Here is a 15392-nt window from a genome sequence, read left to right on the forward strand (position 1 = left end):
TTTAATTTGACCTTTCGAAATATTTATTCAAATTACACTTTTTGTAAAAAGTATTTTTTGCTAGATATTCATTGTATATGTATAAAAAATATAACTATTAAAAAAACATCACTAATTTAGTAGGGGTAAACCATTTTGAAAATGTTTTATAATTATTAACAAATATCATATTTTGTTAGTATTTACAATTAGGATATTCAGTTTTTTTTCGTTCACATATTAGAATATTCAGCTGTTAAACTATTTATATGTCTAAAACCTTTGTCATGCTACTGGTTACAAAAGATTTGTTATATATGTGTATGACATTTTTAATCTTCTCACAAGTTCTACACTACCTAAATTACAATATAAGCTATTAAAAATTGTTTCAAACTATTTTTTTTACAAAGAGAAGATAAGAAACACCACCTAAAACCATCTCCAATAGTTTTCTCTATTTTTACCTCTGAAATAGATGAACTCTATAATAGAGGTGATTTTTGCTCCAATGGATACCTCTATTTTTTTCTCTAAAAAAGAATATTCCGCAGAGATTCCTTTTTTATTTTACTATTAATATGTTTTACTTATAAAAGTTGCAAACTAACCCATTTATTTTAGTATTTGTGAAACTTTCATAAAATTACAATATTATTTAAATTTTTAACATTCATAAATATTATTTAAATATCACATTTATTAAAAGAAATACATTGCATCATATAAAATAATTATTACTAAACTATTTAAATATATATTTTATTTATTTTTATCATAAATATAAAAGTGTTAAAAGTTCAAGGACCATTTTATAAATAAAAAAGTTCAACTCTATTATAGAGTATTAAATAGAGTTTTTCTATATATATAGAAAAAATAGATATTTCTATTATAGAAGTAGAAATAGAGATGAGTTGGAGTAAATTTTATTTTAAAAATAGAATTAAAAAGCAAATATAGGTGGGTTGGAGATACTCTTAAATTAGAGACATCTGCAATTCTAATTGGTTCAACAATGGAGCAAGTGTCGTTAGAGTAAAAAAGGATGAGTACTCTCTCTCTCTTTCCTTCTCGGTAATATCACCCCGAACCCCAAAGTTTTTTGCTTTTTCCCAAAGTCCTCAATTTCTTCACATGACCAATTTTTTTTTTTTTTAATATTAACATATTTTTCATTACAATAATTAATCAGACAAGCACAAGAAATGAGGAACTAAGAAAAAAATAAAACAAAAAGAATTAAAACGATGTTTTTTTTTTCTTGTTTCTCCTTCTGAATTGTTTAATACTAATTGATCAAACTTAGTAATTAGGGCATGAAAATCTTGGTGCCACACTTGCACCGCCAAGCTTCAGGGTAATACTCCAAAGGCATGCTCAAACCGGGTTGAATCGGTACGTGAACCGGTTTACACGGCTGACATCTCCCACACTTCGCTCTACACGTCGGTGGTGATGAACCCGGACCTCCAAACCTCTTATTATCCCCCATGAATCCACCCGGTAAACCCGACCCGGGTCTCTGACCAATCCATCCACCATCTGGTTAATAAATTTAACAACCACCGAGTTAACTAGCTCGCTCACCATTTTTACACATCAAAAACATAATAACCCATTGGAGTATATATATATATATATATATATATAAACATAGCTTTAAAAAGAAAAAAAAACAAACCAAAATTTAGTAAGAGATCTCTTTTAGAAAATCAAGAAATTATAATATTTGTTATTGGGTTCTTACCAGCGGAGACTGAGAAGAGGTGGAGGAGAGCAAATGCGGCGAGTGCAGCTAAAAGAAAGCGACGACGGCGGCGACGGAAGGCGCCCATATTAGTCAAGAACCGGCGAGGATGCGCGCACGTTAGCAGAGAGACAAGTGTTTGTGGTGAAAAATTGTGTGTTTTACTTTTCTGTGTACAAGAGAGATTTTATTGGGTTTATGTTTGTGAGTTTGGGGTTTGGGGCTATTCATTTTGGTCTTAAGTCAAAAAAGAAGCTTAGATAGAAAGAGTGTGTGAGAGACTTTGAACAGTAGAATAGACCCATGAATCCAAATATTAAATTCAAACTGCGATCTCTTTTTTTTTTTTTTTCTTATTTCTATTATTTGACTGTATTTTTCTCCTTTTATACTAGTCGTATATACATTTATCTTCCAATTACACTTTAGTGAGTGATCACTTTTAATGTTCTGAAAAAATATATTCTGAAAAAATGAAGCTTTAAACAAAATATAAAGGTTCTTAAATTACTATTATGACATGTAAATTAATAGTTGAGCTACTAAATGAGTGGGAGCTCACTCAAACTGTAGGCAAAATAAATAGGTTGGGCTTTATGGAAATTTCTGGTCAGGTTTTCTTTTCGTGTATTTTTTTTATATTTTATTTCTGCAACCTTTTAATGTTTCTTTTTCTTTTTAGGTTTCAGTCCTACATTTTTTTATAATTATTTTATTTTTTATATACTTTGGATATATATGTATGTCTCTTGTTTCTTTTTCTTTAGTTTCAGCTTTTGAATAAACCCAATATATATATATATATATATATATATTATTTGTGTCACGTTTCTCCTATTTGTTGTGTCACATTTTTCATTTATATACAATCTAGATGAATTCGGAGTGGAATTATCTTTAAAATCTTTACATGACCTATTATATATTATACTATAGGATGTAGCCATGTAGTAAGTACTAGTTTTCTTAGGATTCATTAACCACTCTTGTAACACCTTCGAACCATCATAAGACTAACAACAAATCGGAAGCATGCGCATCACGTGTGATTCCCGTAGACGATCCGACCGACTACGGTTACATGTAAGACAAAATTACAATCTTGAGTAATCTATATAAAAATACGATTCAATTAATCTATTTGTTGTCAACAATTTGGGTAAAACAAATATAAGCAACAACAAAATAAAATAAGATCTGAAAACCAAGATATCAAAGCTGACTAGTATGGTTTTGTAAATCTTTTTGGTAAAGTCCAAATTATTGATAACTCTTTGACTATGTGTATGTAATGTCAGTACGTGGAACATGGGTTGTTGTTGCTGGTTTACTTCTTTTAATGGTTTGATCATGAGACAATCCATTATATCAAAAAAAAAAAATATTTGTCCACAAAAACGGTTGGGTGGTTTTTGTGGTCGTTCGATTGTTATCACCATCAGGTATAGTTCAAATCGCGAGAACTATAAATGAGGCCCAAGAAATATCTAAATGGGCCTATGATAAGATGAGGTCCATTAAAGGATGTTATGTGACTAGTGAGTGTCCTTTACAAAGGGGGGGGAAACAGGTCCTGACTCACTGACTCATCCTCTGTACCCGACCCACGCACTCGCGACCCCTCTCTCCCTGCACAAACATAACCTGTACGCTTCTTCAATCACTATTCATCTTTTTCTTTTATATTTTTTAAAAACTTGTATATGGGCATAGTAGTTTTCATATTCATTGTACTCGATTATGTAGATGATATTTATATGGAAATCTTAGCAGTTACAAAAAGAAAAAGAAAAAAAAGATATATTAAGAGAGAGTTTTACCATCTGTAGTAAAATAACTTTACTTTGTTTTTTGATGACAGCTAATTTATTATGATCTCATTTTTAACATTAGTACTAGTTATAAAGGAAAAAAAAATTAATAATAGTTATATTCCATATAGTTCTTTCGTTTTAGATATTTTTCCCCAAAAGCCTGAAAATGTATAAGAGTAAAATTATGTTGGTGTGTCATAAATCATATTTTGATTCAAGAATGTGTTTGAATGTGAAAGGTAAACCATTAAGTTTGTTAGGATTCAATGATGTGACTCTAAATCTCTACTTAATTCGCCTTAATCCCAAGATCTTGAGACTCAAGATCAATAAACAATTGAGACGACAACACACTTGAGAAAAACCGAGAAAGACAAATATATTAAAGGAAAAAGTTCACCAGTATATAATTGAAAACGCTTTTAATAAAAGGAAATAGAGTAGGGTTTGGTGAGTGGTGGTGTTGATAGAAATGGTAGCTAGATATATGCAATCCTCCAGAGATTGAAAGGCATGGTACCAACTTGGATCCATTTCTTCGATAACGACTCTTCCTATATATATAAATTAGTTTTTGTTTCCCTCTTCTTTAACTTATTTCTTCCACTACTCGCAAATTCTAAACCGTTCTTTATGTTGAGTATTCACGATTTACAACTTATTAGCCAACTGAAAAAATTGGTTTTTAGTATTGTAAACAGTGTTACCGGGTCCAATATCGAGTCTTAATTTCTGTATCTGGAGAGAGAGATGAAATACGTTTGTGAACTTTTTGTAGTCAGTCACACAAGGTCGAAACAAAAAAAATGTTTACACGTTCTGTATAATCTTTTATCCAAAAAGATTAGGGATCATTATTCGAAATGTCATAGTCTATCTAAAAAGAAAAAGTTGCAATATCACATGAACGATACAATGGTACAATAATAATAATATGTTTGCTTTTTTTTTTTTGGGTGGAAATAATAATATGTTTGCTTATCTAATCATTTTTAACCTAGAAGGTAATGGATGAGGAACCTATATAATTTTCCTTTTTATTGTTTGCCTAATCAATAATCATGCATATGGTTATTTAATTTTGCCAAATACGAGTATATAACAATATGTATATATATATATATATTTTTTTTGTAATATGTATCGCATCTAGCACTATATAAATAGTCAGTTTAAGTAAAATATATAATATTGGATTTGGACGGAGCTTATCGCATATATATTGAAATAATTATTATGAGTTTTTTTTTCACTTTTTATTACAAATAGACAAGGGTTGGATAATGCGAAGGGATGTATTGTCACGCAGACCAAGCAAGGTTTATGGGGGAATCGATATTGGTCAGACTCATGTGAAAAATGTATATTTCTCCTCCTTCGTCTTGTCAATTTATTTACTCTCATGTATTTTTCAATCGTTTTGGTATTCACTTCCGAAAATGACTAGTCTTTATTTTTTTTACGTGGAGATACATTTCCATTTACATGTATCTAAATGATCTACGTCCCTCTTTCCATCTTGGTATTGATGTTGGACTTTTTTTTCGAGCACTCGACTCTTGGGAATTCATTCCCATCTTACATGCTGTCTCTCTTTTCAGGGAGCTAATGATTTATCATTAGTGCGAGTTAGGTTTTTAAAAACCCGTCAGAATCTTTGCATTCCATTGTGGCAATTTGTCGTTTTGCGACCGGTGATTCATTTTTGGACAGTCTTTCGCCATCTCATGTGCACTATCCGCTTTGTGTTCACCCTATCTATGTGGCTTGTATACCCTTCTATCTTCTTAGTATTAGTTTATGTTGTCGTACTTTATGTTTGTATCTTTATTGTCATGTTGGGATGATGTGGTTTGCTAGGAACCTATTCATATTTGCTTTGATATCTTCCCATGTAAGTGTGTTGACGGTTGTAAAGACTCATTTTAGAAGTGAGCTCTTGTTACTAGATTAATGAAATGGGGTTTGTTTGAAAAAAAAAATGATCTACGTCTCTCATATATGTTAAGCCATCAAAAATAGGTTATCAACTAGTACTAGTAGTAGAATTGAATAGTTTTTTTGGTGTTTAATTACCGGGTGATGTTTATGAACAATAATTGTCTTAAACACTGCATATGTAAATCTTAAACACTGCATATGTAAATTTTTTGAAAAGTGTGGCAATGCCCGAGTCTCTCTCTAAACTCTTTGTCTCAAACTTTCTCAAGACATTCACAAATCACAACCTCTACACTACACATAAACTTTCCAATGTAACAGTTCCTCAAAGCCTATCCGATCGATGGTTAGCACAAACGACCTTAATGAACAGTATTAATACCATTGCCTCTACTGAACCAAGCTGACAAACAGGGCTGCCATATCACATGTCGCAATAACCAAGTCCCATCGAGTAGAACATAGATAAACTAGAAAGTGATTTGAAAATCTGGCCTACAAATCTGAATCATATTTTCGCTGTTATTATTTGACTCTTATTTAGAGAATTAGAGTATAACAAGAATAAATCTTTATCCGAATTATGTTAAGTGCCTGATTGATCTTTTTTTTTTGTCAACAAATTAAAGAACCTGATTGATCATCTTCCACAAATTGAATAATCGTAAAGAATGAATTAAACCAAACAAAATAAAATCGTCAAAGATAGATATTTTCATTGTTCAAAGAGAATCGACTAAAGTAGTATACAAACAAAAAAACCAAAAGATATATTTTTCTACTTTTAGAATAACTCTTATCTATTTATAGAAATAATTAGTTATTAATAATCCAAAATATCCCATGCAAATTGACATCCACTCACTAATAAACAAAAAAATATACTCTTAATTAAAATAAGTTTTATTTTTTTTGAACAACAATTAAAATAAGTTTTTTTGTCATTTTTTTGTTTGCACTAATGCTATACTCTCTCTCTTTCAAAATATAAGATGTTTTAAAAAAGTTTTTTGTTTCATAATATAGGATGTTTTCAAATTTTTATGCGACTTTTAGATTAGTTTAATATTTTATATTATGCAGTATTGTTTCTGATTGATTGAATTTATTAAAAGTAAAAATTTCTTAATCTGTATGCTTTAGCTAAAATATCCTATATATATTATTTTTAAATTAATATAAACTGTTTCTACCTTATAATAAAAAATAATTAATCAGCACAAGGTATGATTAGGCTATAATATAGTGAGACTAGTAGGATGCTTACGTGGCAGTCTAGGGAGCTTCATGCTCAAAAAAAAAGAAAGAAAAAAAAAACCATTCCCCTAAAATTGAAGCCCTTCTTCTATTACTTCTTCACTCTCTTTCTCTCTTTTTCTTTTTTTCTCTCGCTCGCTCTTTTAATTTTGCCCTCAAAACCCTCCGATTATTACGAAAACGCCACTGCTCTCTCGCTGTTGGGGGGGGGGGGGGGGATCCGGTGAGGCCGTTTGGCCGTAATCTGAGATAGAGGAGGAGATGGATGTAGGAGTTTCTCCGGCGAAGTCTATACTCGCGAAGCCTCTGAAACTGTTGACTGAAGAGGACATTTCTCAGCTCACTCGCGAAGATTGCCGCAAATTCCTCAAAGAGAAAGGTCTTTTACTTCTTCTTCTTCCTTCTCCGGTCTTATTGTCTTCTCCGGGAGGATCTTGGTATCGGATTTTTTTTTTTTTTTTTTTTTTTTTTTTTTTTTTTGTGTGTGTGTGCTTGCTTTAGTCAATTTTTCAATTTCTCTACTTCTCTCGGAGCTTTTTTTTTTTTTTTTTGTTTTTCTTCTCTCCTTACGAGAATGGCGGCTGACACGTGTCGAAACAGGAATGCGCAGGCCTTCGTGGAACAAATCTCAAGCGATCCAGCAAGTTTTATCACTTAAAGCTCTCTATGAGCCTGGCGACGATTCCGGCGCCGGAATCCTCCGTAAGATCCTCGTTTCTCAGCCGCCAAATCCGCCTCATGTGAGCTTTCTATATTTACCCTAATTTTACCTTCTTGTTTCGTGTAGAATCGTTGCTTAGTTGGTGCTGATTTAGGGGAAATTTTGCGTTGCTCTGTGTGTACTCGTGGATTCTTAGGTCACAACGACGTCGACTGAGCTAAGCAACGAGTTGGAACCTTGTGGCAAGAATCTTTTTCAGGAAGATGAAGGTCCGTGCCATAGAAGGGATTCTCCAAGATCAGCTGAGTTTTCTGGTGGTTCTCCTCACTATGCAGTTGAGAAAGATAGCTTAAAGACAGTTTCCCCCAGGTTTACATTTTTAGTCTATTATGCTCTTTGAATGTTGTTTATCACAGAGAATAGCTATAATTAAGTTGTGATCTTAGAAGGAAGTGTTTGGTTTTGACATCACACCCTTAGAAAAAGAGAGTTTCTGTATGGATCATGTCTAAGAGTGATTAGGTTAAAAGAGTCAGATAGAGGCTTTATCCTGCATCTATAGTTGGTGTTTCCAGATCTTCTTGGTTTCGTTCTACTCTTCTGGTTTTTTTGGTGAAAGGAAGGACTATCAATAGGGGGATTTTGTATGACTTGATGTGATCATTGCTAGTCAACAAAAAGTTCAGTTACTTACCCCATTGGTCGATATTTTGTGGATTCTGCAATGATTTCTTTTTAGTAACTAGAATTTCAGTGGTAGTCAATGTACGGAAGCTTGTTGCCATTATGTGTTTGTTGTTATATAAACGATTTACTACTTCAGTGTTTTCCAAACAAGTTTTTTTTTGAACACTTCGTCTCTAATGTTGCATCAGAAGCCCAGCTGAAACAAGTCCGCTGGTTGGGCAAATGACGATATTCTATAGTGGAAAAGTGAATGTATATGATGGAGTACCACCTGAAAAGGTAAATGAACAACATTATTCTGTCCAGCCTGAAAAGGAATAAACTTTGATGGCATGTTTTTGATGATGCTTACCGTACATTGGTTTGCAGGCGCGGTCTATTATGCACTTTGCAGCCTATCCAATCGATTTGCCTGAAAATGGTATTTTTGCTTCTAGTAGAATGATTTCGAAGCCCATGAGTAAAGGTAAGCTTTTGCTAAAGTGTCTAATCCGCTTTTCAGTTAACAGATAGATGATTTCACACTTTAGATGATTTTGTTTTGTATGATCTAATTGTAAAATGTGAATGGAACTGCATCTCAAGCTTTTCTTAAAGTTAGAGTAGATCTTTTTCTATATATTTATATTTTTTTACAAACATGGATTTCATTTTGTCCAAATTTGGCATGGTTAAATAACCGAAGAAGCATCTCTAAATGCTGCTACTCATACTAGCTTGTGTAGAATATGCAGATGATCTTGTTTGTGATTTTGATTTCGGATGATCAATCTTGTCCAAAAGCATCTGAAATTCTGATCTGGTTTTGCAGAGAAGATGGCTGAGCTTCCCCAATATGGTCTTGAAAAGGCAACTGCTTCTCGTGATTCTGGTACAGACAGTGCTCATATTGCCTTATAATGATATAGAAACCTGTTATATTAATAATGCTTAAAACACTGAGAGCGCTATAAACATGTGAGAAGGAAATTTGGTCTACCTCTTCACCTCTACATGCAATGCTAGTAGACTTTACTTAAGGCAGATAAACTTTCTTGCTTGTTCTGTGATGTATGAACTGGAAATCCTGTTAATTAACAATCATTCCTGGTGTTTTGTTGGTCTTTTTGAAGATGTGGAGGGTCAGGCGAACAGAAAAGTGTCATTGCAAAGATATCTTGATAAGCGAAAGGACAGGTGCGTTAAAGAAACAATCGTTGTGGCAATAATGTCGTGTACATTCTTGCGCTTAATCCCAAAAATGGCTGAATAATGATAAACCTTTCTTTCTGAGCAGAAGATTCTCTAAAACCAAAAAGGCTCCAGGAGTTGCATCATCTAGCTTGGAGATGTTTCTGAATCGTCAGCCACGGATGAACGCTGTATATTCACAAAACCTTAGCGGCACAGGGCTTCGCGAGTCACCTGAAAATCAGACAAAAAGTTCCAATCTCTCAGTTGATTTAAACAGCGATCTTAAGAGTGAAGGTATGAAATAAATAGCATTGGTTTGAATGGTTCCCAATGGTTTCCCCTCAAAACATACCTGTCGCTTGTTTTATAGATCTTTAACAAAAACTGGAGGTGAGATTCCGTTCGGGTCACAAGGCGAGCTGTAAAGCTCAATACTGTTCTTTTGTCAAATTTGCCAAGTACAAAAATCAAACAGTGAATGTTCTCGTTCATTGTGGAAGAAGCATTGGCTTTTAGAGTTTGAGCTGGATCAGTGTCTGGTTTTTTGTTTCACGGCTTGTGTATCCCATCTTTTTTGGTATGTAGTTTTGAGTAGGCTAGAGACGAGAGGAGAATGTGGCGGTTTGTATTATGTAAATGATGTCTTATAATGAGAGAGACCTTATTGATGATGATACCAATCTTGAGGTTCTTCTAATCAACACAACTTCATTGTGATGTGTCTGAGATAATTTAATATGTTTATTTTTTAAACATGTGAGATCAACACAACTGTTTTTGTTTTATAATGATAGGAAAAGCATCTCTGTGGTTGACCGATAAAATAGGGGTATTTTCGTCTTTTTCTTGAGTTTTTTATTTTTTTTTCCTAGTTTTGAAAACGATACCCTGAATTGAGTAATCATCGCGTGGTTCTGAAGACGAAGGGGGAATAAGGCATAGCGGAGAAGACGATGGGTGAAGCGGTGAAGGTATGTTTCTATCTTCTTCTCTTCTGCTTTCTGATTTGATTATGAGGATCGATAGTTTCCAATTTCTGCGATGCCATCATGAATCGCCGATCGTTTTCCGTTAGGTACGGGTTTGTGATTCGATTCGTTTCGACGATTTTCGAATCATCATCATCACTAATTCTTTTGGGCATCATCTCGGGATTTGATATCGATGGTGATTTTTCTAATTAGTGAAGTTTTATAATGGTTAAAAGATCAGATTTTGTAATGCCTGAACATGTTTTTTCCCCATTTGGATATGCGTTTTTTTGCTTAGCATAATAAAGGTAATGATGTCATTTCGTTGTGTGTGTGTTTGTGAAGGATCAAAAAGAAGAAGTGATTCAGGCATGGTATATGGATGATAGCGAAGAGGATCAGAGACTTCCTCACCACAAGGATCCTAAGGAGTTTGTATCTCTGGACAAACTTGCAGGTGTGTTAATGCTGTGCTCTCTGCAATGCTTCCTATTGTCTTGTATTTTTTTTTTAACATGTAATGTTTGAGTTTGCAGAGCTGGGAGTACTTAGCTGGAGACTTGATGCTGATAGCTATGAAACTGATGAGGATTTGAAAAAGATCCGCCAATCTCGCGGTTACTCTTACACGGTTTGTGTTGTGCTCTTTATATGATGATTGTCTTCTCACGTTTTTGTTTGCTATCCTATTATTAGACTTGAATGCTAGATTTTTTTTTTACTTTTGACCAAGTCTTTGTTCTAACTCTCTGAGGGTTTTACTCAATTGTAAACACTTGACTGAAATGGAACTGTTTATGAAAATCAGTTGATGTTTGCAAGAGCTCAAGTCTTGTTTTGATGATAGAAAAGTGTTTAAATTCCATTTCCAGGACTTTTGTGAAGTATGCCCGGCAAAGCTTCCAAACTATGAAGAGAAAGTAAAGAGCTTTTTCGAAGAACATTTGCACACTGACGAAGAGATCCGTTACTGCGTTGGAGGAAGTGGTAGGTCCTTTTTATTGGCTGCTTTACTTTTAAAATAATTGATATATGTATATAGTCCTCAATGTTCTTTTTCTTGGAATAAAGGATACTTTGATGTGAGGGATCGCAATGAAGCTTGGATTAGAGTATGGGTAAAGAAGGGGGGTATGATTGTTTTACCCGCTGGAATATATCATCGCTTCACCGTGGACTCAGAAAACTATATCAAGGTTCAATATCAGCTCTCGTAGTCTATTTTATCACATATACTTTTGCTTGTTTAAGAAATTGAAACATCTTGTTAAACAGGCGATGCGGCTTTTCGTTGGTGAACCGGTGTGGACACCATACAATCGCCCACACGACCATCTTCCTGCAAGGTATGATGATTTCCTGATTTCCCTTCTTGTCTCATCAAATATACCCACCTTCTGTTTGTTCTCTTGTGCTACAAATGCGAGATACTCAAGGAAGAAATTCTGATACTTTACAGGAAAGAGTATGTCGATAACTTTGTGATCAACGCCTCCGCTTAGGGAGGGTCTCTCTTTCTTGCTTTATGAAGTGAAGAATCTATAAACAAGGCCTTTAAAGAATAAAGAGAGCTTTCCTCTCAATTATTGGATAATTTATAATGCATACCTGTGTAGAATGCTGGCTTTGGTATGTTTGAGTTGTTGTAAACTTAATTACACTCTATGATATGGATCTCTTATACCATCTTTGTCGTATACGCAAGGATTACAGTGGGATCATTGTTTTCCTACGTTTCTTTGTGGTTGTTGCAACTAAATAAATAACTAGTTGGCTCTAGTATCAGTATGTGCAATATCCTGAATGACGAACGTATATCGTAAGGCACTAGTTGCGTGCGTATCGTGTAACCGTTCTTGTCAGTGGCTCTCCATGTCTTTGGTTTACTCCAAATCACGGACGATGTGAAGAAACACATTTCATCTTCAACTCCAAAAAAAGAACTCGTATCGTGGAATGAGGTTTGAAAAGGACATAGGTTTAAAACACATTTCCTTTTTACGTTTTTCCTCTATTTTCCAATTTCTATAAAAAATCATAGCATTGCAGAGTAAATTATTTTATAATCTCGGCAAGTCTAGTTGAAAGATAAAAATGAAAAAAATCGGGGATTAAAAAAGAAGTATAATTATTCGGAGCAGCCATGATTAAGGGATTAAAAAAAAAAAAAAGAATGAGAGAAGAGAAAATCATACGTGGCAGTCTAGGGAGCTCCCCTGCTCCAGAAACCATTCCCCCAAATTTCTAAGCCCATAGAATACTATTCGACCTCACTCTCTCTTTTTCATTCAAGTCTCTCTCTCTCTTTCTTCCTAATTTTACCCCCAAACCCTCCCAATTATTACTGAAACGCCACTGCTCTCTCTCGTCGGAACTCCGGTGAAGAAGAGGAGGAGATGGATGTAGGAGTGTCTACAGCGAAGTCTATACTCGCGAAGCCTCTGAAACTGTTGACTGAAGAGGACATTTCTCAGCTCACTCGCGAAGACTGCCGCAAATTCCTCAAAGAGAAAGGTCTTCTTCTACCTTTGTACCTTCTCGGAATTTTTGTAAGCCGATGAGCTTTTTGGACTGACACGTGTTGAAACAGGAATGCGCAGGCCTTCGTGGAACAAATCTCAGGCGATCCAGCAAGTTTTATCACTTAAAGCTCTCTATGAGCCCGGCGACGATTCCGGCGCCGGAATCCTCCGTAAGATCCTCGTTTCTCAGCCGCCAAATCCGCCTCCTGTGAGCTTTCTATATTTACCCTAATTTTGCCTTCTTGTTTCGTGTAGAATCGTTACTTAGTTTGTGCTGATTTAGGGGAAATTGTGTGTTGCTCTGTGTGTACTTGTGGATCCTTAGGTTACAACAACGTCGACTGAGCTAAGCAATGAGCTCGAACCTTGTGGCAAGAATCGTTTTCAGGAAGATGAAGGTCCGTGCCATAGAAGGGATTCTCCAAGATCAGCTGAGTTCTCCGGTGGTTCAGTTGAGAAAGATACCTACAAGACTGTTGTTACTCCCAGGTTTACATTTTTGGTTTTTTTGAATCAATGTGATTTCTTTCTACTTCCTTGTGTCAAAAGAGTCACATAAGTATATGGTTCATGGCTTTGATGGTGGATTGGTTTGACAGTATTTTGGGTTTAGCATCACATCTTTTCAACCAGTTCATGTGATTTAAAGTGAGTTCATTGTGGTTTTCCTCTGTATCTCTAGTTAGTGTTTCCATATCTTCTTTGTTCTGTGTTAGTTTCTGTGGAATTTGGTGACATGGGAATGATGTGACTTGAACTGATAACATGCCTTGTTAACAAAAAGTTTAGTTTCTGAGGCTTTTTTTTGTTTTGTTGTGGTAGTCCATCTTCGAAAGCTTTTAGTAGAAGTTTCGCTATCATGTAATATGTTATTGTATAAGCAAATTAACTACTCGAATGCTGTTTAAACAAGTTGTCTGTAATGTTGCATCAGAAGTCCAGCTAAGTCAAGTGCACTAGTTGGGCAAATGACGATATTCTATAGTGGAAAAGTGAATGTGTATGATGGAGTACCATCTGAAAAGGTAAATGAATCACATTATTCTGTCTAGCCTGAATATAGAAATTTTGATGGGGTGGTTTTGATCATTCATCCTGTATTTTGGTTTTTAGGCCCAGTCACTCATGCACTTTGCAGCCAATCCAATTGATTTGCCGGCAAATTGTATCTTTTCTTCTACTAGTACGCCCATGAGTAAAGGTAAGCTTTTACTAAAGTGTCCGATTTGCTTTTCAGTTGATAGATAGATGATTCAAACTTGAAATGATTTTGTTTTGTCTATCATCAAACTGAAAAAGTTAATGGACCAGCTTTTGTGATGCAATAGATCTTCTTTAATTTTCTCTTGTTGTCAAAAACTGCTTTTGTTTTGTCCAATTTTGAAAGGAGGCATTTGACCAAATAAAGCATTTCTAAATGCTGTGTGGTGCTATACTAGCTTGTGAATGAATATGCATTGCACCTTTTTGTGATAGTGATTTCACTTTCTTTGTTGACAATCGAGTTTGAACTAGTCAATAGTTAAACTGAAATTTTGAATTCTTATTGCAGAGAAGATGGTGAAACTCCCCCTAACTGGTCTTGAGAGGGCGAATTCTTCTCGTGATTCTGGTACAATTATAAACAGTTTCATATTTCTTAATGAATCTACATGCTGATGCTCACGATTTTGATAGTCAAAGGGGGTCGCAGTGACCAGGCCCGGGCGAATAAAATTTTGATCGACACTGCTTTCACCTGTGCAATGCTATGCTAAAATTGCTAACTTGGAGGCGGATAAGCTTGACCTGCTACCTACATCTTATATTTATCCTTTGTTCATATGTTTTTTTTTTGGGTCGTTATTTAGATATGGAGGGTCAGGCGAACAGAAAGGTGTCGTTGCAAAGATATCGTGAAAAGCGGAAGGACAGGTGCTCTTTATATTACACTTACCACTTTAATTCCAAAATCGCTAAAAACTGATACGTTTTGTTTATGTGCAGAAGATTCCTTAAGGCCAAAAAGTCTCCAGGAGTTGCGTCTTCTAGCGTGGAACTGTTTCTAAATCGTCAGCCACGAATGAATGCTGCATATTCACAAAACTTTGGCCGAACAAGATCTCCACTGCAGAGCCAGTCACCTGAAAACCAAACAAAAAGTCCCAATCTATCAGTTGATCTAAACAGTGAAGGTAAGAAGAAGACGATCAATATGGCAAGCTTTGTTCCCAATAGGTTTGAATGACTTGACTCAAAAACTCTCATTGGTTTGGTTTACAGATATTTAACAAGATGCCAAAACGTGGAGGTGCTATTAATAGCATTGGTAAGGTTATTAAAATAAGAAGAACCTTCTCTTCAGATGGGCTTCTTTGCGTTTCCGTGTCGCACTCATAATTTTTGGTCTATAGTTTTTGTGAAGCTTCGTAGGTTAGTGGTAAGTTCTTGTTTCTGATTCTTTTTTGGGGGGACTAGAGAGAAACAAGAAGCAAGAGAGGGAAAAATGAAACAAGGGCTTTCATTTTTCTTGTTAGTAATGTGTAAATGCCGTCTTTTTAACGACAAGACTATTTTCGCCAAACTGTTTGTTTAGCTTTGACTACTTCTTTACCAAACCTTTCACTTCTTTTGACCATTTCTAAACCATTAATTTTT

The 15392-nt window shown here is 34.8% G+C and overlaps 4 protein-coding genes across 7 annotated transcripts; 3 read left to right on the plus strand and 1 right to left on the minus strand.

Annotated features, from left to right (window-relative positions):
* Positions 1 to 1284: 1284 nt before the first annotated feature.
* On the minus strand, positions 1285 to 2008 carry LOC104718949 (EPIDERMAL PATTERNING FACTOR-like protein 4). The gene is made up of 2 exons (XM_010436777.3): positions 1730 to 2008; positions 1285 to 1524 (listed from the first exon to the last, which is right to left on the minus strand). Exons 1-2 carry the CDS (start codon positions 1815 to 1817, stop codon positions 1292 to 1294), a joined length of 321 nt encoding a protein of 106 aa, XP_010435079.1. The 5' UTR covers positions 1818 to 2008; the 3' UTR covers positions 1285 to 1291.
* A 4745-nt stretch (positions 2009 to 6753) lies between these two features.
* LOC104718950 (protein TIFY 4B) lies at positions 6754 to 10015 on the plus strand. 2 transcript variants are annotated; one of them, XM_010436778.3, is made up of 9 exons: positions 6754 to 7120; positions 7342 to 7481; positions 7599 to 7771; positions 8278 to 8368; positions 8459 to 8555; positions 8901 to 8960; positions 9202 to 9265; positions 9366 to 9556; positions 9633 to 10015. In XM_010436778.3, exons 1-9 carry the CDS (start codon positions 7003 to 7005, stop codon positions 9638 to 9640), a joined length of 942 nt encoding a protein of 313 aa, XP_010435080.2. In that variant the 5' UTR covers positions 6754 to 7002; the 3' UTR covers positions 9641 to 10015. The 2 variants fall into 2 exon arrangements, with proteins under 2 accessions (XP_010435080.2, XP_087326683.1); XM_087470557.1 differs by lacking the exons at positions 8901 to 8960; positions 9202 to 9265; positions 9366 to 9556; positions 9633 to 10015 and having other exon boundaries at positions 6812 to 7120; positions 8459 to 8617.
* Positions 9984 to 12015, plus strand: LOC104718952 (acireductone dioxygenase 2). Its single transcript, XM_010436779.2, has 7 exons — positions 9984 to 10233; positions 10579 to 10690; positions 10770 to 10864; positions 11106 to 11220; positions 11305 to 11429; positions 11509 to 11579; positions 11693 to 12015. The coding sequence occupies exons 1-7, from the start codon at positions 10216 to 10218 to the stop codon at positions 11733 to 11735; spliced, it is 579 nt and encodes a 192-aa protein (XP_010435081.1). The 5' UTR covers positions 9984 to 10215; the 3' UTR covers positions 11736 to 12015.
* Positions 12016 to 12382: 367 nt separating this feature from the next.
* LOC104718953 (protein TIFY 4A) lies at positions 12383 to 15372 on the plus strand. Of its 3 annotated transcripts, none has more exons than XM_010436780.3 (9): positions 12383 to 12747; positions 12824 to 12963; positions 13081 to 13244; positions 13690 to 13780; positions 13869 to 13956; positions 14308 to 14367; positions 14606 to 14669; positions 14742 to 14929; positions 15018 to 15372. In XM_010436780.3, exons 1-9 carry the CDS (start codon positions 12630 to 12632, stop codon positions 15023 to 15025), a joined length of 921 nt encoding a protein of 306 aa, XP_010435082.1. In that variant the 5' UTR covers positions 12383 to 12629; the 3' UTR covers positions 15026 to 15372. The 3 variants fall into 3 exon arrangements, with proteins under 3 accessions (XP_010435082.1, XP_010435083.1, XP_087326684.1); XM_010436781.3 differs by having other exon boundaries at positions 14745 to 14929; XM_087470558.1 differs by lacking the exons at positions 14308 to 14367; positions 14606 to 14669; positions 14742 to 14929; positions 15018 to 15372 and having other exon boundaries at positions 13869 to 14018.
* The last annotated feature ends 20 nt before the right edge of the window (positions 15373 to 15392 follow it).

Source organism: Camelina sativa, chromosome 10, assembly GCF_030686135.1.
Source record: "Camelina sativa cultivar CO46 ecotype springtype chromosome 10, ASM3068613v1".
NCBI classification, from domain to species: Eukaryota; Viridiplantae; Streptophyta; class Magnoliopsida; order Brassicales; family Brassicaceae; genus Camelina; species Camelina sativa.